Source organism: Macaca nemestrina, chromosome 7 (assembly GCF_043159975.1).
Source record: "Macaca nemestrina isolate mMacNem1 chromosome 7, mMacNem.hap1, whole genome shotgun sequence".
Classification (NCBI taxonomy): Eukaryota; Metazoa; Chordata; class Mammalia; order Primates; family Cercopithecidae; genus Macaca; species Macaca nemestrina.
The window spans coordinates 73,570,275-73,595,726 of NC_092131.1; the positions used below are offsets into that span (position 1 = coordinate 73,570,275).

General features: G+C 44.3%; 1 protein-coding gene across 2 annotated transcripts in view; it reads left to right on the top strand.

Annotated features, from left to right (window-relative positions):
• The window catches only part of LOC105477960 (sorting nexin 6), a 73,175-nt gene that overhangs the window by 24,400 nt on the left and 23,323 nt on the right, over positions 1 to 25,452 (top strand). For both annotated transcript variants that reach the window (XM_071100342.1, XM_071100343.1), the window contains 5 exons: positions 1,399 to 1,520; positions 4,002 to 4,125; positions 11,379 to 11,474; positions 15,824 to 15,929; positions 22,952 to 23,027. In XM_071100342.1, the coding sequence (XP_070956443.1) occupies positions 1,399 to 1,520; positions 4,002 to 4,125; positions 11,379 to 11,474; positions 15,824 to 15,929; positions 22,952 to 23,027 (524 nt within the window). The remainder of the gene's footprint in view (positions 1 to 1,398; positions 1,521 to 4,001; positions 4,126 to 11,378; positions 11,475 to 15,823; positions 15,930 to 22,951; positions 23,028 to 25,452) is intronic.

The following is a 25,452-nucleotide window of genomic DNA, read 5'->3' on the forward strand; positions in this document are numbered from 1 at the left end:
TTCTGGGTTCACGCCATTCTCCTGCCTCAGCCTCCGAGTAGCTGGGACTACAGGCACGCACCACCACGCCCAGCTAATTTTTTTTTTGTATTTTTAGTAGAGACGGGGTTTTACCGTGTTAGCCAGGATGGTCTCGATCTCCTGACCTCGTGATCCGCCCGTCTCGGCCTCCCAAAGTGCTGGGATTAGAGGCGTGAGCCACTGCACCCGGTTTGTTCTTTTGTTTTTAAAACAGTTCTTTCTTCTTGGTACATTCCTCCAATCCAGGACCCGTTTTAACATCCCTTGCTGCATTGTAATGTATTCATTAATTTAAAAATTTTTAATTAGTATTAATTTTAAAAAACAATAGCATAAAGCTATTAGGAGTTCATTAATTTTTAAAATGCATTTTTGTTGGCCGGGCGTGGTGGCTCACGCCTGTAATCCCAGCACTTGGGGAGGCCGAGTCAGGCAGATCATGAGGTCAGGAGATCGAGACCATCCTGGCTAACATGGTGAAACCCCGTCTCTACTAAAAATACGAAAAGAAATTAGCTGGGCATGGTGGCAGGAGCTTGTACTCCCAGGTACTCGGGAGGCTGAGCAGGAGAATGGCGTGAACCCAGGAGGCAGAGCTTGAAGTAAGCCGAGATTGTATCACTGCACTCCAGACTGGGTGACAGAGCGAGACTCCGTCTCAAAAAAAAAAAAAAATACATTTTTGTTTAATCATACCATTTATATACTTTTGGAAAGTGATATGCGTATTTGTTACACGTGTTCAGTCTGTGGTCAGAGCTTAGTACACACATGAATTTGAGGATTCCAGGTTGCTGTGGGAGTCTGCAGATTTAAATTTATTTAGAATTGCTGTTCTAATAGCAGAAAGTAGTTTATCTATGCTGTATTTCTTCTTTAGTGTACAGGACCTCAGAACTCTTTTTTTGTTTGTTTGTTTTTTGAGACAGAGTCTCGCTTTGTTGCCAGGCTGGAGCGCAGTGGCACGATCTCAGCTCACTGTAATCTCTGCCTCCCTGGTTCAAGCAATTCTCCTGCCTCAGCCTCCCGAGTAGCTGGGACTACAGGCGTGCGCCACCACACCCAGCTAATTTTTGTATTTTTAGTAGAGACAGAGTTTCACCATGTTGGCCAGGATGGTCTCAATCTCTTGACCTCATGATCCACTTGCCTCGGCCTCCCAAAGTGCTGGGATTACAGGTGTGAGCCATTGCGCTCAGTCAAAACTCTTAATTTTTGCAACTAGTCAAGTTCTCCAATCTGAATTTGGGTGTTCCTGGTGTTCAGCTCATTCTGGATACCCTTAGCTTTCCCAGACACAGTCTTTTATGGTGGCAGTAGTACAGTGCTTCAAGAAATGAAAATTTCCTTAAAATTAGTGATTTGGTCCTGTTACAGATTCCACCAGCACCACCAAGACCTGACTTTGATGCTTCAAGGGAAAAACTGCAGAAGCTTGGTGAAGGAGAAGGCTCGATGACGAAGGAGGAATTCACAAAGATGAAACAGGAACTGGAAGCGTATGTGATTTTTTTTTTTTTTTTCTTTTTGTGGTTGTTGTTGCCTTTGTTAATTGTGCTTGCCTTTTTTGGTGTTTTCTGATATCCCATCATTTTAATTGTTTCACCATGGAGACCCTGTCTGGAAGATGCAGGTTTAAGTCACACAACCAGTATTAATGATCATGATCAGAGCCTACAGGAAAATGATAGAATAATTGTCTCCACTGTAAAATTGTTTAAATTCATATTTGAAATAGACCCTGAAAGTTGAAAATGGAAGATCCAAAAGCTTATTTTAAAAAAGTAAAAGGTCCAGTCTGTCTTTGGACTTAGGGGAAAAAGAAATAGAGAAATAGAGAACATGACTTTTTAAAGCAGAATAGACATTGTTTTGTTTTATTTCTATTTACAAAGCTTAGTCACTACCAACCTAGTTCTCTTTTTTCAATGTGGACATATTGCCATAATTCTCAAAAGAGAATGTACTGAGCAACTACATATATTCTGTTTTCTTAAAAATGCATGTGTATGCAATGCGAATTATCACAATTTTTTCAAGAATCTAATACATTTCTAGTATATATGAAACTAATACAGTCATTTCATGAAAAACAGTTTTTAACTATTCTCTAGTTACTTTGCTTCTGTATTCTTTTCCCTTTGGGCAGAAGCCACAGGCAGAGAAAGGAAGAAAGGGAAATTATGTACAGGTTGAGTATCAGTTACACAGAATGCCTGGGAGTACATTTTGGATTTTAATTTTTGGTTTTTTTTGGACTGTTTCCTTTATACTTACTGATTGAGCATCCCTAATCTGAAATCTGAAATGTTCTGATGAATATTTCCTTTGAGCGTCATGTCTTTGTTTAAAACTTTTCAGATTTTGGAGTATTTTAGATTTCAGATTTTGGGGTATATTTTCAGATTTTCAGCCTATATTTCATTTTTAGTGTATTTGCTAAACATACAGAATCTTTCCCCTTTTATTAAACATTTGGAGTAATTTTGGATTTGCTGGATATGTTTCTCTTTTCTTTTTTTTTTTTTTTTTTTTTTTTGAGACAGTGTCTTGCTCAGTCGCCCAGGCTGGAGTGCAGAGTGGCGCGATCTCAGCTCACTACAAGCTCCGCCTCCTGGGTTCACGCCATTCTCCTGCCTCAGCCTCCCGAGTAGCTGGGACTACAGGCGCCCGCCACTACTCCCGGCTAATTTTTTTGTATTTTTAGTAGAGACGGGGTTTCACCATGTTAGCCAGGATGGTCTTGATCTCCTGACCTCGTGATCCGCCCGTCTCGGCCTCCCAAAGTGCTGGGATTACAGGCTTGAGCCACCGCGCCCGGCCTTGAATATGTTTCTCTATTTTGAGAGTTGTACAAGGAAATAATTTTCCTTAGTTATCATCTCTGTCACTTTTTTGGGTCATTTCTCCCCTTCATACATTTCCTCTCCTCTTCTTCCACTAGTTTCAGTTATCAGTTATATATTGACACTGCTACTAGACTCCTCTTCAGGATGCTAAACTCTTGAAAAGATAAATCAGCAAAGCAGGTCTTGGATGCAAGCAGTGGTCTGATAGCAGACAGATATATATTCAAAGTTTATAAGACTGAAAACTGGAAATGAGCAGAGCACATTAATATAGAAGAATCTGTGATTTTCCAGTGGCCCTGATCATGATTCTTTTGTGGTCTGGTTAGGGGTTGGATAACAGAGAACCTTGGGTTTATTCTACTGCTACCTCCATCCTCTGCATCCTTCTTTTTTGTCTTCACTGAATGACTACCCTCACAGAGATCAAACTTCTCCCAACATTGGTCCTGCTGGTTTGCTGGTTTGCTGGTATGTAAAACTTACCCTTCTTGCACGTAGTTGAAGCAAGAATATCAGGCCTTTTCCTTGAATGTTTGGTTTTTTTTTCCCCCAAACTGACATGTATTACTTTGTGGTCTCTGAGATTCACTGCTGGTATTAAAATATTTTAAACACATTTCCTTGGTGTAATGGCAAAAAAAATCAGTTTCTTCGTAGTGTGTTTCTTGTGTGTTTAGGTAATTAGATGAAAATAATTATTAACGTTGAAAATATGCTCACTGAGGTTTGGGTTTTAATTTTTTTGTACTAAGTTGTTTAAAAGCAGTAATTGGATATTGAATCATTAAGATTCTATCAAATAATTTGTAGCATACTTTCTCTAGAGCTGAGAACAAGCAGCCCTATAGTTAACTTTAACATCAACTCTCATAGTAAGAAAAATTTGTAAAACTTAAAAATATTAACAATCAGATATAAATATTATTAACTGGCATGAAATCTTTTTCAAACTGGGTTTTATGTATTTCATTAACAGTTCAACTAAAACCTTTGTTTACATGAATTATATCTTTGTATCTCTAATTTTGCATTTGGAATAATCCAAAGAATATTTTCTGAAAAAAATTGTTGCAGGTGACTTTTTAGTTGATGGAGTTTTTTACCTTTAATTTTCTGTATTGTTTCTAGTGAATATTTGGCAATATTCAAGAAGACAGTTGCGATGCATGAAGTGTTCCTGTGTCGTGTGGCAGCACATCCTATTTTGAGAAAAGATTTAAATTTCCATGTCTTCTTGGAATATAATCAAGATGTGAGTATCAAATTGATTGGTGGTCAAGTTTTCTTTCTTTTTTTGTTTTTGAGACAGGGTCTCGCTCTGTTTCCCAGGCTAGAGTGTAGTGGCATGATCTTGACTCACCGCAAGCTCCACCTCTCAGGTTCACACCATTCTCCTATCTCAGCCTCCCTAGTAGCTGGGAGTACAGGCGCCCGCCACCACACCCGGCTAATTTTTTCTTTTTTTTTTTTTTTTTTTTTTGAGACGGAGTCTCGCTGTGTCTCCCAGGCTGGAGTGCAGTGGCGTGATCTCGGCTCACTGCAAGCTCCGCCTCCCGGGTTCACGCCATTCTCCCGCCTCAGCCTCCCAAGTAGCTGAGACTACAGGCGCCTGCCACCACACCCGGCTAGTTTTTTGTATTTTTAGTAGAGACGGGGTTTCACCATGTTAGCCAGGATAGTCTCGATCTCCTGACCTCGTGATCCACCCGCCTCGGCCTCCCAAAGTGCTGGGATTACAGGCTTGAGCCACCGCGCCCGGCCAATTTTTTCTATTTTTTAGTAGAGAGGGGAGTTCACCATGTTAGTCGGGATGGTCTCGATCTCCTGACCTTGTGATCTGCCCGCCTTGGCCTCCCAAAGTGCTGGGATTACAGGCGTGAGCCCCTGTGCCTGGCCCACGTTTTGTTTTTAAAGAGTCATTGAAAAAGGCAAGAGTAGTTAGAAAAGGCTCAAGGCCTTTTTTTAGAATGTTTGTATTTTTCTCTTTTTTTTTTTTTTTATTGAGACAGAGTCTTGCTCTGTCATCGAGGCTGAAGTGCCGTGGCACAATCTCTGCTCACTGCGACATCCTCCTCCCAGATTCAAGTGAATCTCGTGCCTCAGCTTCCCAAGACTATGCACCTGTAGTCCCAGCTAATTTTTTTTTTTTTTTGAGATGGAATTTCCCTCATGTTTCCCAGGCTGGAATGCAATGGTGTAATCTCGGCTTACCAAAGCTTCTGCCTCCTGGGTTCAAGCGATTCTTCTGCCTCAGACTCCCAAGTAGCTGGGATTACAGGAATGCGCCACCATGCCAAGATGATTTTTGTATTTTTAGTAGAGACGGGGTTTCTCCATGTTGGTCAGGCTGGTCTCGAACTCCCGACCTCAGGTGATTCACCCACCTCAGCCTCCCAAAGTGCTGGGATTACAGGTGTAAGCCACTGCGCCCAGCCTAATTTTTGTATTTTTAGTAGAGATGGAGTTTCACCATGTTGGCCAGGCTGGTCTCGAACTCCTGACCTCAGGTGATCCACCCGCCTCAGCCTCCCAAAGTGCTAGGATTATAGGCGTGAGCCGCGCCTGGCCTGTTTGTATTTTTCAAGTTAAGTGACACTTTTTCAGTAGTAATGCAGTTATTTCAGTAGAACTTGAGTAGATTAATTGACAGAATGATAGTTAAGCATGTTACTAGCCAGGCATGGTGTCTCATGCTTGTAATCCCAGCACTTTGGGAGGCTGACCCAGACAGATCACCTGAGGTCAGGAGTTTGAGACCAGCCTGGCCAACATGATAAAATCTCATCTCTACTAAAAATACAAAAATTATCTGGGCATGGTGGCGGGTGCCTGTACCAGCTACTTGGGAGGCTAAGACAGGAGAATCACTTGAACCCGGGAGGCAGAGGTTGCAGAGAGCCGAGATCGTGCCATTGCACTCCAGCCTGGGGGACAAAAGTGAAATTCCCATCTCAAAAACTAAAAATAAAAAATAAAAAAATTGTGTTACTGGTTGGGCGTAGTGGCTCACGCCTGTAGTCCCAGCACTTTGGGAGGCCGAGACAGGTGGATCACAAGGTCAGCAGATCGAGACCATCCTGGCTAACATGGTGAAACCCCCGTCTCTACTAAAAATACAAAAACAATTAGCCGGGCGTGGTGGCAGGTGTCTGTAGTCCCAGCTACTCAGGTGGCTGAGACAGGAGAATGGCATGAACCCGGGAGGCGGAGCTTGCAGTGAGCTGAGATCACGCCACTGCACTCCAGCCTGGGCAACAGAGAGAGACTCCTTCTCAAAATAAATAAATAAATAAATAATCGTGTGACTTCAAGGGACACTGATTTTTTTTTTTGTAATCCTTAATTGCAAATCTCTTGAGAAGTAGGGGCGAGGCACGGTGACTCAGCCTATAATTCCAGCACTTTGGGAGGCCGAAGCGGGCGGATCACGAGGTCAGGAGTTTGAGACCAGCCTGGCCAATATGGTGAAACCCCGTCTCTACTTAAAATACAAAAATTACCTGGGCTTGATGGCTACATGCCTATCATCCCAGCTACTTGGGAGGCTGAGGTAGAAGAATTGCTTGAACCTGGGAGGCGGAGGTTGCGGTGAACCAAGGTTGCGCCACTGCATTCCAGCCTGAGTGACACAGCGAGACTCCGTCTCAAAAAAAAAAAAACAAAACAAAAACAAAAGAAATAGGGTTATCACATTGACTAATGTTCTTAAATTTGAGTTTGGAGTCTTCTGAAGCCTTGTAGAGAATTCTGAGGAGGTGATTGAGCTAAAGAATTCCAGATTTGGGTAAATCATTGACTCTTAATCTGTTTAACTGACCATTGGTGCTGATCAGTCGTTATTTTTCCCTTCCCTACCTAAAAACTTTTTTTTTTTTTTTGAGATGGAATCTCTCTCTGTCGCCCAGGCTGGAGTGCAGTGGCACAATCTTGGCTCACTACAACCTCCGCCTCCCAGGTTCAAATGATTCCTCTGCCGCTCCCGAGTAGCCACCATACCCAACTAATTTTTGTATTTTAGTAGAGACAGGGTTTTGCCATGTTGATCAGGCTGGTCTCGAACTCCTGACCTCAGGTGACCTGCCTGCATCAGCCTCCCAAAGTGCGGGGATTACAGGTGTGAGCCACCGCGTCAGGCCAGGGTGGTTGCACTTTAACGATTTCTTCGTTCATAGTGCTGGCAAAAAATTTTTTACTGAATCACTGATACAAATCTTGGAACCTATGTTTGGATGACAAGATTAATTCATAATTTTCGCAGAAAATAAATGTAGCATAGTGCTCATGTACTTACAGGTTAACCTCAAGATCAAAGAATTTGGGCCAGGTGTGGTAAGTCACACCTTTAATCCCAGTACTTTAGGAGGCCTAGGCAGGAGGAGTGCTTGAGCTGAGGAGTTCGAGACCAGCCTGGGCAACATAGTATGACTGTGTCTGTTTAAAAAAAGAAAAGAAGAGGCCGGGCGCGGTGGCTCAAGCCTGTAATCCCAGCACTTTGGGAGGCCGAGACGGGTGGATCACGAGGTCAGGAGATCGAGACCATCCTGGCGAACACGGTGAAACCCCGTCTCTACTAAAAAATACAAAAAACTAGTCGGGCATGGTGGCGGGCGCCCGTAGTCCCAGCTACTTGGGAGGCTGAGACAGGAGAATGGCGTAAACCCGGGAGGCAGAGCTTGCAGTGAGCTGAGATCCGGCCACTGCACTCCAGCCTGGGTGACAGAGCGAGACTCAGTCTCAATAAAAAAAAAAAAAGAAAATGAAAAGAAGAAAGAAAAAAGCCGGGTGCGGTGCCTCATTTCTGTAATCCCAACACTTTGGCAGACTGAGGCAAGACATTCACTTGAGGCCAGGAGTTCAAGACCAGCCTGGGCAACATGGTGAAACCCCCATCTCTACTAAAAACACAAACATTAGCTGGGCGTGGTGGCGCTTGCCTGTAATCCCAGCTACTTGGGAGGCTGAGACATGAGAATCACTTGTATGTGGGAGGTGGAGGTTGCAGTGAGCTGAGATTGTGCAACAGCATGGGTGACAGAGAGGTTCTGTCTCAAAAGAGAAAAAAGAGAAAAGAAGCTAAAGTTTGTGAGTAAGGATGAGATGCTCAAAATTTGATTTGGGAAAGCTGTCCCAGGCAATAGAATGGATTGGAATAAGATGAGAATTATTAACTAATAGATCAGTCTAGGAAAGAGATGATGAAGACTTTACTAGGAGAATAGGAGTGGAAAGGGACAGTTTTCAGTCATTTGCTGGTAGAATTTGAGCTATGAGGAAAAGGAAGAAGTTGTAGAAATTTCAAGATTTAAATGAGAAGTGTGGAATTTTAGGGAACATGTTGGAGTCAGAAAGACTGTTCGGATGAAGGGGCCACAACTCAAAGAGGGAAGACAGAAATTTTGGAGTTTAGATTTTTTTTTCTTTTTTTCTTTTTTTTTGAGATGGAGTCTTGCTCTGTTGCCCAGGCTGGAGTGTGGTGGTGCGATCTCAGCTCAGTACAACCTCTGCCTCCCAGGTTCAAGTGATTCTCCAGCCTCAGCCTCCCGAGTAGCTGGGATTACAGGCACGTTTCACCATGCCCGGTTAATTTTTTTTTTTTTTTTTTTTTTTTTGAGACGGAGTTTCACTCTTGTTGCCCAGGCTGGAATGCAATGGTGCGATCTCGGCTCATGGCAACCTCTGCCTCCTGGGTTCAAAAGATTCTCTTGCCTCAGTCTCCCTAGTAGCTGGGATTATAAGCAGATGCCACGACGCCCAGCTAATTTTAGTATTTTTAGTAGAGATGGGGTTTCACCATGTTGGTCAAAGGTAGTTTCGAACTCCTGACCTCAGGTGATCCACCGGCCTCGGCCTCTCAAAGGGCTGGGATTACAGGCGTGAGCCGCTGCGCCCAGCCCAGAGATTAGATTTTAATGAGCACTGTGTTAGAGTTATCTAATGTGAGGTTACAGTCACAGTCTCCATGTAAGGAAATCATGTGGGCAATTGGATATAACATGTAAGGTTAAGGAACGAGCTTATGGGTAGTATTCTAGTCTGTTTGGCTGCTATAGCAAAATACCTTAGACTGGCTAATTTATAAACAACAGAATTTATCATTTACAGTTCTGGAGAATGGGAAGTCCAAGATCAGGGTGCTGGCAGATTGCGTGTCTGGTGAGGGCGCTGTGCTTCATAGGTGGCACCTTTTTGTTGTGTCCTCACATGGCAGAAGGAAGGGGCAAGAGGGTAACATTCCCTCAGCCTCTTTTTTTTTTTTTTTTTTTGAGACAGAGTCTCGCTCTGTCACCCAGGCTGGAGTGCAGTGGCGCGATCTCGGCTCACGGCAAGCTCCGCCTCCCGGGTTCACGCCATTCTCCTGCCTCAGCCTCCCGAGTAGCTGGGACTACAGGCGACCGCCACCTTGCCCGGCTAGTTTTTTGTATTTTTTAGTAGAGACAGGGTTTCACCATGTTCGCCAGGATGGTCTCGATCTCCTGACCTCGTGATCCGCCCGTCTCGGCCTCCCAAAGTGCTGGGATTACAGGCGTGAGCCACGGCGCCCGGCCTCCCTCAGCCTCTTTTGTAAGGACTAATCCCATTTATGAAGGCTCCACCCTCATGACCTAATCACTTCTCAAAAGCCCCACCTATTTTTTTTTTTTTTTTTTGAGACGGAGTCTCGCTCTGTCACCCAGGCTGGAGTGCTGTGGCCGGATCTCAGCTCACTGCAAGCTCCGCCTCCCGGGTTCACGCCATTCTCCTGCCTCAGCCTCCTGAGTAGCTGGGACTACAGGCGCCCGCCACCTCACCCGGCTAGTTTTTTGTATTTTTTAGTAGAGACAGGGTTTCACCGTGTTAGCCAGGATGGTCTCGATCTCCTGACCTCGTGATCCGCCCGTCTCGGCCTCCCAAAGTGCTGGGATTACAGGCTTGAGCCACCGCGCCCGGCCAGCCCCACCTATTTTTAAGAGATGGAGTCTTGCTGTATTGCCCAGGCTGAAATGTAATGGCTTTTCACAGGTGCAGTTATAGCACATTGCAGCCTCAAACTCCTGGCATCAAATGATCCTCCCACCTCAGCCTCCCAAGTAGCTGGGACTCCAGGCACGAGCCACTGCACCTGGCTCAGGCCCGCCTCTTCTTAATTATTATTACCTTGGGGGTTAAGCTTCAAGATACGGGCCAGTTGTGGTGACGCATGCCTGTAATCCCAGCACTTTGGGAGGCCGAGGTGGTTGGATCACCTGAAGTCAGGAGTTCAGGACCACTCTGGCCAACACAGTGAAATCCTGTTTCTACTAAAAATAGTCGAGCATGATGGTACATGCTTGTGGTCCCAGCTCCTCGGGAGGCTGAGGCAGGAGAATACCTTGAACCCGGGAGGCAGAGGTTACAGTGAGCCTAGATCACGCCACTGTACTTCAGCTTGGATGACAGAGGGAGACAGTGTCTCAAAAAAAATTTTTTTTTAGCCAGGCACGGTGGCTCAAGCCTGTAATCCCAGCACTTTGGGAGGCCGAGGTGGGTGGATCACGAGGTCAGGAGATCGAGACTATCCTGGTTAACATGGTGAAACCCCGTCTCTACTAAAAATACAAAAAACTAGCCGGGCGTGGTGGCGGGCGCCTGTAGTCTCAGCTACTTGGAAGGCTGAGGTGGGAGAATGGCGTGAACCCGGGAGGCGGAGCTTGCAGTGAGCCGAGATCATGCCACTGTACTCCAGCCTAGGAGACACAGCGAGACTCCGTCTCAAAAAAAAAAAAAAAAAAAATTTTTTTTAGCATATGAATTTTAGGGGGACACATACATTCAGACCATAGCAGGTAGCGATAGAGAGTTGTGAGTCATTTACATAAAGGTGGGCATTGAAGCAATGGAAGTACACAGGAATTAGATGGGTTGCTCCTTTATGGAGCACCCTGATGCAGCAAGTGCTAGGAGTCAAAGAGTTAGCTGCTGCTTGTTGGTTTTGCCCTTGGATAACCATTCATGTTGTTCAAAGTCATCTTTTTTGTGTCCCTTGTGCTATAAATTGCTGACCCCAAAAGCCAGACAAGAGACACTTGGATGAGTGCAGAGTTCCAAATGTATAGGATATGTATTCAGAGTTATTGTGGAATCGTACAGTAGTATATTGTGCCCCAATAAATTTTACATGTTTAAAGGAATTCCCGAGCCAAAATTTTAATTGTCTATTAAAATTTTATACAGCAGTGTTTGACAAAATATGGTGAGAGGGCTGCTTGCAACAGAATTATCAGATATGCTCATAAAATGTGAAATATCTAGGCCTTCTTTTGACCAACTGAACCTGAATCTTTGAGAGTGAGTCCTGAATATCTATATTATTACCAAACTCCTTTTTATGCCCTAAAGTTTGAAAATCATTGATGTACATGATGAAATTGCCACTTATATATTAAGATTAAAAACTAGGATCCTTTTGAGATTGCCATTTAAATATCAAAGAAAAAGGAGGTACTGCTTTCCTTTTGTAACCTTAAAAAATGTTAAATTACCTTTCAGTTGAGTGTGCGAGGAAAAAATAAAAAAGAGAAACTTGAAGATTTCTTTAAAAACATGGTTAAATCAGCAGACGGAGTAATCGTTTCAGGAGTAAAGGTAAGATTTTACTTGATTAACTGTGGTATTGAGACTTCTTTTAAAAGGGAGATAGATTGAGATTTCAAATGTGCAGAATTAGAGTAAAAGACATTTGTACGGTTAGAATCTTTAGTCCTAGGAACAGGAGGAATCCCCTTGACCTGGATTCCTCTCCTTAGAGCGTCCCCTTCTACAATGGATGAGAAGTCTTAAGCTAAGGGAATTTGCCCGACTGCAGCCCACACCCCTTCCCTTCACATCAGACCAGGTTACAGGTTTCTAGAATCCCCTATTTCCCTACCCAAATCCCAAGCCTTGCAGTTCCTACGTGGGCAACGTCCCTGATTTCATGCCATTCATGTGTATTCCATGAGTGGTTAAGGGGCGATCATGGGGCAGGTGGGTGGAGGGGAGGGACAGTGTGCAATTTGGAATGTCCACCCACATGCACATGAAGTCCTCCTAGATGCAGGACAGACAGAGCTGCAGAGCGTACCAAGAGATGCTGCCTCTGTTTTCACATTTAACGTTTAGCCTTGGAAATGTTAGGGGCAGACCTAAGTTCAGCTTAGAGTTAGAAGATCTCTGTTGAGGCCGAGCACGGTGGCCCACGCCTGTAATCCCAGCACTTTGGGAGGCCAGGGTGAGTGGATCATTTGAGATCAGGAGTTCAAGACCAGCCGGGAGGTCTCGGGAGGCTGAGGAACCTAGGAGGCGGAGGTTGCAGTGAGCTGAGATTTTGCCACTGCACTCTAGCCTGGGCGACAGAGTGAGACAGCCTGTCCCAAAAAAAAAACAAAAAAAAAGATCTCAGTTGGGGTTTTGGTGTTGCTTCAAGCTACATGTCCTTGGGAAAAGTTACTTTCTTTTATTTTTCTGGATCTTGGTTTTCCCGTTTTCTCTCTTTTTTCTTTTTTTTTCCCAAGATAGAGTCTTGCTCTGTCGCCCAGGCTGGAGTGCAGTGGCATAATCTCGGCTCACTGCAACCTCTGCCTCCCAGGTTCAAGCAATTCTCCTGCCTCAGCCTCCTGAGTAGCTGGAATTACAGGCACCCGCCACCATGCCCGGATAATTTTTGTATTTTTAGTGGAGACGGGGTTTCACCATGTTGGCCAGGCTGGTCTCAAAGTCTTGACCTCGTGATCTGCCTGCCTTGGCCTCCCAAAGTGCTAGGATGTTACAGGTGTGAACCACTGTGCCCTGGCAGATTTTCCATTTTCAAAATGGGGTTAATAATACTACCCACCTTACTGACTTAATAAAAAGATTGAGATAATATATGTGGAAAACACCTATTTTTTTTTTTTCTTCCTTTTTTTTTTTTTTTTTTTTTTGAGACGGAGTCTTGCTCTCTCGCCCAGGCTGTAGTGCAGTGGCATGATCTCAGCTCACTGCAAATTCCGCCTCCCAGGTTCACACCATTCCCCTGCCTCAGCCTCCCAAGTAGCTGGGACTACAGGCGCCCGCCACCACACCCAGCTAATTTTTTTGTATTTTTAGTAGAGACAGGGTTTCACTGTGTTGGCCAGGATGGTCTCGATCTCCTCACCTCGTGATCTGCCTGCCTTGGCCTCCCAAAGTGCTGGGATTACAGCGTGAGCCACCGCGCCCGGCCAATACCTGTATTTTTCTTAATGATGTTCTAAAAATGGTACAAGAGTTGATTTATCTGAAGATTCTTACCATTAAAATATGAGAACAATGTTTCTATTATCAAGCAAATACTAGGAAGAAAAGAATGCTGCTTTGTCATCATTGCCTGTTTTTATAGACATAATAAAATTGGTGTGTAGAGTACTATTTGATTTATACTCTGATTTTTCAGAGACAGGTCAGTGGATACTTGACAGTGCATGTGCTATGGCTGCTTTCCAATAAGGACTCAGCTTACTTCCATTTGATGCTGCTTATGCATTAATATCAACCATTTTTCTTAGCCATTAAATGTAAACCACTATGTTGATTATAATTTTGATAATTTTATTAATAGAGTAATAACATTTTTGAACACTTATAATGTGTTGATTGGTAGCCCACATTTTCTTGTGTAATCTTCACAACAACCCTGCCAGTTTTATCCACATTTCTACAGTTAAGAAAACTGGCCTGGCGCGGTGGCTCACGCCTGTAATCCTAGCACTTTGGGAGGCCAAGGCGGGCAGATCACCTGAAGTTGGGAGTTTGAGACCAGCCTGGCCAACATGGAGAAACCCTGTCTCTGCGAAAAATACAAAATTAGCCAGGCATGGTGGCTCATGCCTGTAATCCCAGCTACTTGGGAGGCTTTTGAGGTAGGAGAATCGCCTGAACCCCAGAGGCAGAGGTTGCAGTTAGCCAAGATTGTGCCATTGCACTCCAGCCTGGGCGAAAGAGAAAAAGAGAGAGAACTGTTACATATGAATTATGAATTTTATTTTAATATTTATTTTTTATTTTATTTTGTGTTTTGAGACAGGGTCTTGCTCTGTTGCCTTAGGCTGCTGTGCAGCCCCAATCTCGGCTCACTGCAACCTCTGCCTCCCAGGCTCAAACGATCCTCCCACTTCAGCCTCCCAAGTAGCTGGAACTATAGGTACATGCCACTGCACCCAGCTAATTTTTGTATTTTTTGTAGAGACAGTTTCTCCATGTTGCCCAGGCTGAACTCCTGGGCTCAAGTGATCTGCCCACCTCGGCCTCCCCAAAGTGCTGGGATTACAGGTGTGAGCCACTGTATCCAGCTGAATTACAGTTTTCAATGACATTTTGTCAGTACTGACTCTTGCTGCTTGTGTTCTGTTGATACTGGTCTCCAATTATATCCTGTCAGCTGATGCTTTTTCACTTAATTATTGGTAATTTTCAAGGGAGTAAAATACTATTAATTTCATTTTTGTGCCAGGTGCAGTGGCTCACTCCTATAATCCTAACATTTTGGGAGGCTAGGGCAGGTGGATCACTTTAACTCAGGAGTTTAAGACCAGCCTGGGCAACATGACAAAACCCTGTCTCTACAAAAAATACAAAAATTATCTTGGCGTCGTGGCATGCACCTGTAGTCCCAGCTACTTGGGATGCTAAGTCAGGAGGATTGCTTGAGCCAGGGAGGTTGAGGCTGCAGTGAGCCATGTTTGCACCACTGTAGTCCAGCCTGGATTACAAAGCAAGACTCTGTCTGAAGATAATAATAATAATTTTTATTTTTAATGTATAGCTAGCTTTGTTTCAAAAAAAAAGATTGAAGACAGTGGTTAATCGTATTATTGCCCTCAGATAGTTTGGCCAGGGTCCTCAGTGCAGTAAGAAAGGGCCTTAATGACTAAGGCTAGGCAGCCTTCAGGAATGGCCAGTAGAATACGTTAACAGGCCAAGAAAAATAGATTTTCACTCTGTCCACCAGAATTGTTTTCTTTTTCCTTAAAAACAATTGATCACTTCTGCTGGCAATAGTATGTTTACTGAAGAGGCAGAATTGTAGAGGCAGATCACAAATAAGTACATCATATGAGGCCAAGCGCGGTGGCTCATGCCTGTAATCCCAGCACTTTAGCACTTTGGGAGGCCGAGGCGGGCAGATCACTTGAGGTCAGAAACTTGAGACCAGCCTGGCCAACATGGCGAAATTCTGTCTGTACTGAAAAATACAAAAATTAGGCTGGGCGCGGTGGCTTACATCTGTAATTCCAGCACTTTGGGAGGCCAAGGCGGGTGGATCACGAGGTCAGGTGTTCGAGACCAGCGTGACCAACATGGTGAAACCCCGTCTCTACTAAAAATACAAAAAAAAATTAGCTGGACGTGGTGGCATGCGCCCGTAGTCTCAGCTACTCAGGAGGCTGGGGCAGGAGAATCGCTTGAACCCAGGAGGCGGAGGTTGCAGTGAGCTGAGATCGCGCCACTGTGCTCCAGCCTGGTGACAGAGCGAGACTCTGCCTAAAAAAAAAAAAAATTAGCTGGGTGTAGTGGTGTGCACCTGTAGTCCCAAGCTATTGGTACACCGAGGCAGGAGAATCGCTTGAACCCGGCAGGCAGAGGTTGCAGTGAACCAAGATCATGCCACGGCACTCCAGCCTAGGCGACAGAGTGAGACTCCATCTCAAAAAAAGAAGAAAGAATGTGAACTTGGACCTATTTGGGGAGCACATACAGCATGTGAACTTGGACCTATCTGGGGAGCCTTCAGTTACAAAATCATAGAAGATTTCTTACTTGATAGATAGAAATGCATGTCTATTAAAGTCTTGCTGGTGAAATTAGTACAGTAACATCTGACTATTAGAGGATAGCTGTGCTATTTTACTGATAATCTCTTATATTTATAAAGTTATTTACATATTAAACTAAAGCAAATAAGTGAAAAAAGTTTGTATTTTCTTTTGATCTTATAGGATGTAGATGATTTCTTTGAGCATGAACGAACATTTCTTTTGGAATATCATAACCGAGTTAAGGATGCATCTGCTAAATCTGATAGAATGACAAGATCCCACAAAAGTAAGATGTTTCTGTGGCTAAAGCTTATATCTTTTAATGGAATAATTATAAAGTTCATATTATAGTTTGAAAAAGTCTTAATATAGAGCAGTAGTTCTCAAACTGTGGTCTGTTGGAGTCTAGGCTCCCTGGCTCTTTTATAGTGAGCCTGTGAGGTCAAAACTATTTTCAGCTGTGCACAGTGGCTCACGCCTGTAATTACAACACTTTCGGAGGCTGAAGCGGGAAGATCACTTGAGCTCAGGAATTCAAGACCAGCCTGAGCAACAGAGTAAGACCCTGTTTGTATTGCACCAGCCTAATACAAAAAATAAAATTAGCCAGACGTGGTGGCCCATGGCTGTGGTCCCAGCTACTAGGAAAGCTAAGGTGGGAGGATGCCTTGGGCCTGGGAGGTCGAGGCTGCAGTGAGCTGTGGTCGATCGTACCACCACACTGCAGTCGGGGTGACAGAGTGAGACTGTCTAGACAACAACAACAAAACAATAACTATTTTTATAATGATACTGTGATAGTTTTTGCCTTTTTCACCATGTTGACGTTTACACCAATGATGGATAAAGCTGCTGCTGCATAATTACATAGAAATCGAGGCAGTGGCAACAAACTGGACTAGTAGTCTCTATATTCTTTCCTGCCATGCACTAGCTTTTTTTTTTTTTTTGAGACGGAGTCTCTTGTCACCTAGGCTGGAGTGCAGTGGCGCGATCTCAGCTCACTGCAACAACCTCTGCCTCCCAGGTTCAAGCAATTCTCCTGCCTCAGTCTCCCAAGTAGGTGGGATTACAGGCGCCTGCCACCGCGCCAGGTTAATTTTTGTATTTTTGGTAGAGATGGGGTTTCACCGTCTTGGCCAGGATGGTCTTGAACTCCTGACCTCATGATCTACCTGCCTTGGCCTCCCAAAGTGCTGGGATTACAGGTGTGAGCCACTGCACCCAGTCACTTACAATTTTTTTAAAATGTGACTTTCACTTAAGAATGCCCTTAATGAAACAGTAAAAATTGATTGTAATCTCTACCCTTGAGTATACATTTTTAAATATTCTGAGTGATAAAATAGGAGGTATGCATAAAGCACTTTGGCTATATACTCAAGTATGATGGTTCTGTAGAAAAGCATTTTAGTGATTGAGTTGTGATTGAACTAGCTAATTTTTTCATAGAACACTACTTTTACTTTAAAGAATGACTGATAGACAAACTATGTTTATGAATATTTGGCAAATGTTTTCTCAAAAATCAGGTAATTATTTAAATTGGAGGAACCTGGCCAAAAAAAAAATCAGCTATTTCAAGAAAAACAAAGATAGTATTTGTTGCCAATGAAAAGTCAAACTTCGGCCGGGCGCGGTGGCTCAAGCCTGTAATCCCAGCACTTTGGGAGGCCGAGACGGGCGGATCACTAGGTCAGGAGATCGAGACCATCCTGGCTAACACGGTGAAACCCCATCTCTACTAAAAAATACAAAAAACTAGCCGGGCGAGGTGGCAGGCGCCTGTAGTCCCAGCTACTCAGGAGGCTGAGACAGGAGAATGGCCCGAACCCGGGAGGCGGAGCTTGCAGTGAGCTGAGATCCGGCCACTGCACTCCAGCCTGGGCAACAGAGCGAGACTCCGTCTCAAAAAAAAAAAAAAAAAAGAAAAGAAAAGTCAAACTTCAAGCGATAATTAGAATTTTGGAAAACTTTCTATCTCTCACCATGAGCTTACTTCCCAATAGATACTGGACTAGTAGTCTCTATATTCTTTCCTGCCATACACTTGCAATTGTTTTTTTTTTTTTTTTTTTTTTGAGACGGAGTCTCTGTTGCCCAGGCTGGAGTGCAATGGTGCGATCTCGGCTCATTGCAACTTCTGCCGCCCAGGTTCAAGCAATTCTCCTGCCTCGGCCTCCCAAGTAGCTGAGATTACAGGCGCCTGCCACTGTGCCCAGCTAGATGGGCCAGTGAAGACCTATATAGAGATTGATAATGTTACTAGTGAATGTAATTTTTTTAAAAATTGTACATTTAAGTGTGTCACCACTTAGAACATCTGCATAATTCATTGGACCAATGTTTTCTAAACGGCCAAGTACATAATGCTACAAAATCATAAATGTAAAAGAACCACTCAAAGTGCAAAACAGACCAATGAGGTTTTTTTTAACAGCTGTGTTGAGTGTAATTGATATCAGTAAGCTGCAGTAGTCAAAATGTACAGTTTGGTAAGTTTTGACATGTGTGAAATCCTTACCACAATCAAAATAATGAACACACACATCACCCCCAAAAGTTTCTTGTGGCCCTTTGAAATCTCTCCCTCCCGCCCTGTTCCCAGATAGCCACTGGTCTGCTTTTTGTCACTATAGATTAGTTTGTATTTTCTAGTATTTTATATAAATTGAATCATACAGTATGTATTCTTTATTGTTTAGCTTTGAAACTCAAAAAACTATTTTGAGATTCATCCAAGTTGTTGTGTACATCGATAGTTCATTTTGTTGCTAAGTAGTGTTCCATTGAATGGATATACAAAAATTATTTGTTTCTAGCTTTGACTATTACAGATACAATTTATATGAGCCATTTGTATATAACTCTTTATGTGGACATCCTTTCTTTCTCTTGGGTAATACCTAGAAATAGAATGCCTGAGTCATGTGGTAAATGAATATTTAACTTTAAGAAACTACCACATTTTTTTCCCACAATGATTGTACCATTTTGCATTCCCATGAGCAGGGCATGAGAGTTCCAGTTGCCCCACATCTTTGCCAACAAGGATAGTCAGTCTTTTTCTTTTTCCCAGTGAATTTGAAGTCTTTTTTAACTTTATTCAAATAGGTCAGTGGTGGTAACTCAATGTGGTTTAGATTTGTATTGTCCTAATGACTGTTGAGGTTCAACATCTTTTCTTTTTCTTGTGTCCTTCCTTCAGCTTTACTCTTTCTTTTTTTTTTTTTTTTTTTGAGACGAAGTCTTGCTCTGTCACCCAGGCTACTGGAGTGCAGTGGCGCAATCTCGGCTCACTGCAAACTCCACCTCCCAGGTTCATGCCATTCTCCTGCCTCAGCCTTCCCGAGTAGCTGGGACTACAGGTGCCCACCACCACACCTGGCTAATTTTTTGTATTTTTAATAGAGACAGGGTTTCAGCGTGTTAGCCAGGATGGTCTCAATCTCCTGACCTCGTATTCTGCCCGCCTCAGCCTCCCAGAGTGCCGGGATTACAGGCATGAGCCACCATGCCCAGCACCAGCTTTATTGTTTTTTGTTTTTTGTATTTTGTTTTTTTTTTGAGACAGGGTCTTGCTCTGTCATCCAGGATCAGTGTATTGGTGCAAACATGGCTCACTGCAGCCTCAGTCGATCCTTCCACTTCAGCCTACCGAGTAACTGGGACCACAGGCATTCGCCACCATGCCTGGCTAATTTTTGTTGTTGTTGTTGAGGGGGTAGAGACAGGGTCTTGCTACGTTGCTCGGGTTGGTCTTAAGCTCCTGGACTCAAGCAGTCCTCTCACCTTGGCCTCCCAAAGGGCTGGAATTACAGGCATGAGCCACCAGACTCCTTTTTTTTTTTCTCCCTAGACGGAGTCTCACTCTGTCATCCAGGATGGAGTGCAGTGGCACAGTCTCAGCTCACTGCCACCCCTGTCTCCTGGGTTCAAGTGATTCTCATGCCTCGACCTCCCCAGTAGCTGGGATTACAGGTGTGCACTACCACGCCTGGCTGATTTTTGTATTTTTATTAGAGATGGGGTTTTGCCATATTGCCCAGGCTGGTCTTGAACTCCAGGTTTGAAGTGATCCACCCAACTCAGCCTCCCAAAGTGCTGGGATTACAGGTGTGAACCACTGTGCCCAACTTTATTCTTTATCAAAGTGGTTTTTGACCCCTCTTAGAATCTTTATGTTTTCTTTGTTTTGTTTTGCTTTGCTTTTTGTTTTTGTTTTTGTGAGACAGAGTCTCACTCTGTTGCCCAGGCTGGAGTGACTGGCACGATCTCAGCTCACTGCAACCTGCACCTGCTGGGTTCAAGCAGTTCTCCTGCCTCAGCCTCATGACTAGCTGGGATTACAGGTACTTGCCACCAAGCCTGGCTAATTTTTGTATTTTCAGTAGCGAGGGGTTTTCACCATGTTGGGCAGGCAGGTCTCAAACTCCTGACCTCAGATGATCTGCCCACCTTGGCCTCCCAAAGTGCTGGGATTACAGGCGTGAGCCACCACCCCCAGCCCTAGCATCTTTATACTTTTTCCTTTTTTTGAGACAGAATCTCACTCTGTCACTAAGACTGGAGGCTGGAGTGCAGTGGTGTGATCTTGGCTCACTGCAACCTCCGCCTCACAGGTTCAGGCAATCCTCATGCCTCAGCCTCCCGAGCAGCTGGGACTACAGATGCGTGCCACCACACCTGGTTAATTTTTGCATTTTTAGTAGAGACAGAGTTTTGCCATGTTGGCCAGGCTGGTCTCGAACCCTTGACTTCAAGTGATCTATCTACCTCGGCCTCCCAAAGGAGGGAGTGATTACAGGTGTGAACCCACTGCCCTCAACCCTAGAATCTTTATATTTTCATATAAATTTTTAGAATCAGCTGTCTTTTTCTACACAAGTGGCTGCTGGGATTTTGATTGGGATTGTGTAGATTCTATAGATTAATTTGAAGAGAATTGCTATCTTAACAATATTGATCCTTCTGGTACATTAATATAGCATATTTCCACTGAGTTGGGTCTTTGTTAATTCATCTCAGCAGTGTTTTGTAGTTTTCATTGTATAGCTCTTATACATCTTTAGTCAGATTGGTTCCTGATTATTTGGTTTTTGATGCTATTATAAATGTTATGTTTTATTAAGCTGAAGACAGTGACTCGAACCCGTAATTTCAGCACTTTAGGAGACTGAGGTGTTTGGATCGCTTGAGACCAGCCTGGGCAACATGATGAAACCCAGTCTTTGCAAAAAATAGGCGCCAGGCGTGTTGGCTCACGCCTGTAATTCCAGCACTTTGGGAGGCTCAGGCAAGCGAATCACCTTAAGTCAGGAGTTCGAGACCAGCCTAGCCCACATGATGAAACCCTATCTCTGGCTGGGCGCAGTGGCTCACACCTGTAATTCCAGCACTTTGGGAGGCCAAGGCAGGCAGATCATGAGTTCAGGAGATCGAGACCATCCTGGCTAACATGGTGAAACCCTGTCTCTACTAAAAATACAAAAAATTAGCCGGGCGTGGTAGCAGGCGCCTGTAGTCCCAGATGCTCGGGAGGCTGAGGCAGGAGAATGATGTGAACCCGGGAGGCAGAGCTTGCAGTGAGCCAAGGTTGAGCCACTGCACTCCAGCCTGGGTAACAGAGCGAGACTCCATCTCAAAAAAACAACCCCATCTCTGCTAAAAATACAAAAATTAGCTGAGCATAGTGGCGTGCCCCTGTAGTCCCAGCTACTTGAGAGGCTGAGGCATGAGAATTGCTTGAACTCGGGTGGCGGAGGTTGCAGTGAGCCAAGACCCTACCACTGCACTCCAGCCTGGACGACAGAGTCAGGCCTTATCCCTCCCCTGCCAAAAAAAAAAAAATAGCCAACCGTGGTGGCATGCGCCTGTGGTCCCAGCTACTCGGGAGGCTGAGGTGGGAGAATCGCTTGAGCCCAGGAGCTTGAGACTGCAGTGAGCCATGATCACACCATGGCACTCATGCCTGAGCAACAGAGTGAGACTCTGTCTCCAAATAAATAAATGTTATTTTTTGTTGGTGGTGGTGGTGTGTTTTTTTGGTTTTTTGTTTGTTTGTTTGTTTTGAGACAGAGTCTAGCTCTATCGCCCATGCTGGAGTGCAGTGGTGTGATCTCGGCTTACTGCAAGCTCTGCCTCCCGGGTTCACTCCATTCTCCTGCCTCAGCCTCCTGAGTAGCTGGCACTACAGGCGCCCGCTACCACACCTGGCTAATTTTTTTGTATTTCAAGTAGAGACGGGGTTTCACTTTGTTAGCCAGGATGGTCTCAATCTCCTGACCTCATGATCCGCCTGCCTCAGCCTCCCAAAGTGCTGGGATTACAGGCGTGAGCCACCGCGCCAGGCCATGTTATGTTTTTTAAAATTTCAATTTCAAATTGTTCTTTGCTAATACATAGAAACACAGTGTATTTTTTCAGTATTGATTTTATATTCTGCAATCTTGCTAAACTCACTTATTAGTTCTAGTAACTATTTTGTAGATTCCTTAGTATTTTCTATGTAGATGATCATGTCACGTCTATTAATGAAGAAAGTTGTATTTCTTGCTTTCTACTTTGTTTTTTTTGATTGTTTGTTTTTTGTTTGTTTGTTTTTTGAGACGGAGTCTCGCTCTGTTGCCCAGGCTAGAGTGCAGTGGCGTGATCTCGGCTCACTGCAAGCTCTGCCTCTCGGGTTCACGCCATTCTCCTGCCTCAGCCTCTCAAGTAGCTGGGACTACAGGCGCCCGCCACCACGCCCAGCAAATATTTTGTATTTTTAGTAGAGACGGGGTTTCACCATGTTAGCCAGGATGGTCTCGATCCCCTGACCTCGTGATCCACCTGCCTTTGCCTCGCAAAGTGCTGGGATTACAGGCGTGAGCCACTGCACCCAGCCTCCAGTTTGTTTTTTTGTTTGAGATAGAGTCTTGCTCCGTTGCCCAGGCTGGAGTGCAGTGGCGTGATCTTGGCTCACTGCAACCTCTGCGTCCTGGGTTCAGGTGATTCTCCTGCCTCAGACTTCTGAGTAGCTGGGATTACAAGCATGCACCGTGACACGTGGCTGATTTTTAAATTTTTGGTAGAGATGAGGTTTCACCATGTTGGCCAGGCTGGTCTCAAAACTCCTGACCTCAGGTGATCTGCCTGCCCCAGCCTCCCAAAGTGTTGGGATTATTGGCATAAGCCACCATGCCTGTTGTTTGTGTTATTTTCTTTACTAGTGTGTCTCATATTACACATTGTTTGACAGGTGAGTACTCAGTAAGTATTTTTAAATCAAGGAATAGGTATACTAAATTCTTAAAACTTTCTCCATAGGTGCTGCAGATGATTACAATAGAATTGGTTCTTCATTATATGCTTTAGGAACTCAGGATTCTACAGATATATGCAAGTAAGTATTCTAATTTAAAACATGAAATAGGCCAGGCACGGTGGCTCACGCCTGTAATCCAGCACTTTGGGAGGCAAACGTGGGCGGATCAAGAGGTCAGGAGTTTAAGACCAGCCTGACAAACATGGTGAAACCCCTTCTCTACTAAAAATACAAAAATGCACACCTGTAATCCCAGCTACTCAGGAGGCTGAGGCAGGAGAATTGCTTGAACCTGGGAGGCGGAGGTTGCAGTGAGCTGAGATCACACCTTTGCACTCTAGCCTGGGCAATAGAGCAAGACTCCATCTCAGAAAAAAATAAATAAATAAAACTTGAAATATAGCTGGTCACAGTGGCTCATGCCTGTAATCCCAGCACTTTGGGAGGTGGAAAACCTGTCAGGAGTTTGAGACCAGCCTGGCCAACATTGCTAAACCCTATCTCTACCAAAAAATATAAAAATTACCCAGGTGTGGGTGGTGTGTGCCTGTAATCCCAGCTAGCTACTCAGGAGACTGAGGCACAAGAATCACTTGAACCCGGGAGGCGGAGGTTGCAGTGAGCCAAGATTATGCCACTGCACTCCAGCCTGGGTGACGGAGCAAGACTGTTTAAAAAAAAAAAAAAGTGCGTGTGTGTGTATATATATGTATAGGTATATATATATATATATATGTGAAATATAAATAAAGCAGAGAAAATTTTCTATTGGCAGTCTGGATGCACACAATACTTTTGGTTTTTGTTTTAGTTTTTGTTTTGAAATAGGGTCTTACTCTCTCGCCCAGGCTGGAGTGAGGTGGCATGATCATGGCTTTCTGCAACATCCTCTTTCCACGTTCAAGCAGTTCTCCCACCTCAGCCTCCAAAGTAGCTGGGATTACAGGTGCCTGCCACCATGCCTGGCTAATTTTTCTATTTTTAGTAGAGACGGGGTTTCACCGTATTGGCCTGGCTGGTCTCAAGCCCTTGACCTCAAGTGGCCCGCCCAACTCAGCTCCCAAAGTGCTGGGATTACAGGTGTGAGCCACTTCTCCCAGCCAACAATACTTACAATGCAAAACTTTTGGAATATTTTTGTCAAAACACATTGATAATAAGGACCTCCTTTAAAAACTTGGGTTGAGGGCTGGGCAGGTAGCTCATGCCAGTAATCTCAGCACTTTGGGAGGCCGAGGCGGGCAGAACACCTCATGTCAGGAGTTTGAGACCAGCCTGACCAACATGGAGAAACCCTGTCTCTACTAAAAATACAAAATTAGCCAAGTGTGGTGGTGGGTGTCTGTAATCCTAGCTACTTGGGAGGCCGAGGCAGGTGAATTGCTTAAACCCAGGAGGCGGAGGTGGTGGTGAGCTGAGATCGCACCATTACACTCCAGCCTGGGCAACAAGAGCAAAACTCCGTCTCAAAACAAACAAACAAACAAAAAAAACTTGGGTTGATATTTTTTCTCCTCCCTTTCTGTCCTATTTTTTTAAATCTGAGAAATAAAAATCGACTTTACTCTCTCTATATATATGTATTTTTTTCTTCCTCCCCTAACTGTGTTTTATTTATGAAAATGGGCTGATTTGTGTGTAAGAGAGTGGAAGAACAGAATTTATATTAGTGTTTTTAGGTTTTGATAAAGCTTATAAATAACTGCTATTTGGAAATTAGAACATATATGTATATATGTATATGTGTGTATGTATTTCACTGGAGGTCAAATTGATTCCACCCCCCGCCCCTCCCCTGCAAGACAGTGTCTTGCTCTGTCACCCAGGCTGGAGAGCAGTGGCACAATCTCTAAAAACACAAAAATTAGTCAGACGTGGTGGCACACACCTGTAATCCCTGCTACTTGGGAGGCCAAGGCGTGAGAATCACTTGAACCTGGGAGGCAGAGATTGCAGTGAACCGAGATCACACTGCTGCTCCCCAGCCTGGGTGACAAAGCAAGACTTGGTCTCAAAAAAACTAAAAATTAAACACATTTTTAAGCAGGAAAACTATTTTCTCTAGTATATTCTGTCTCAGATATTTAACCTTTTCTCTAGTATATTCTGTCTCAGATATTTAAAAGTCAAGCTTTTTGGCAAAGCACGGTATGATAGCTTACACTAATTAACATGCCATCGGCCAGGCACAGTGGCTCACATCTGTAATCCCAGCACTTTGGGAGGCCAAGGCAGGCAGATCACTTCAGGTCGGGAGTTCAAGACCAGCCTGACCAACATGGAGAAACTCCGTCTCTACTAAAAACACAAAATTAGCCAGGCATGGTGGCGCATGCCTGTAATCCCAGCTACTCCGGAGGCTGAGACAGGAAAATCACTTGAACCTGGGAGGCAGAGGTTGCAGTGAGCAGAGATTGCGCCATTGTACTCCAGCCTGGGTAACGAGAAGAACTCTGTCTTAAAAAAAAAAAAAAGGAAAAAAGCCACCTTCCCAAAGAGTTAA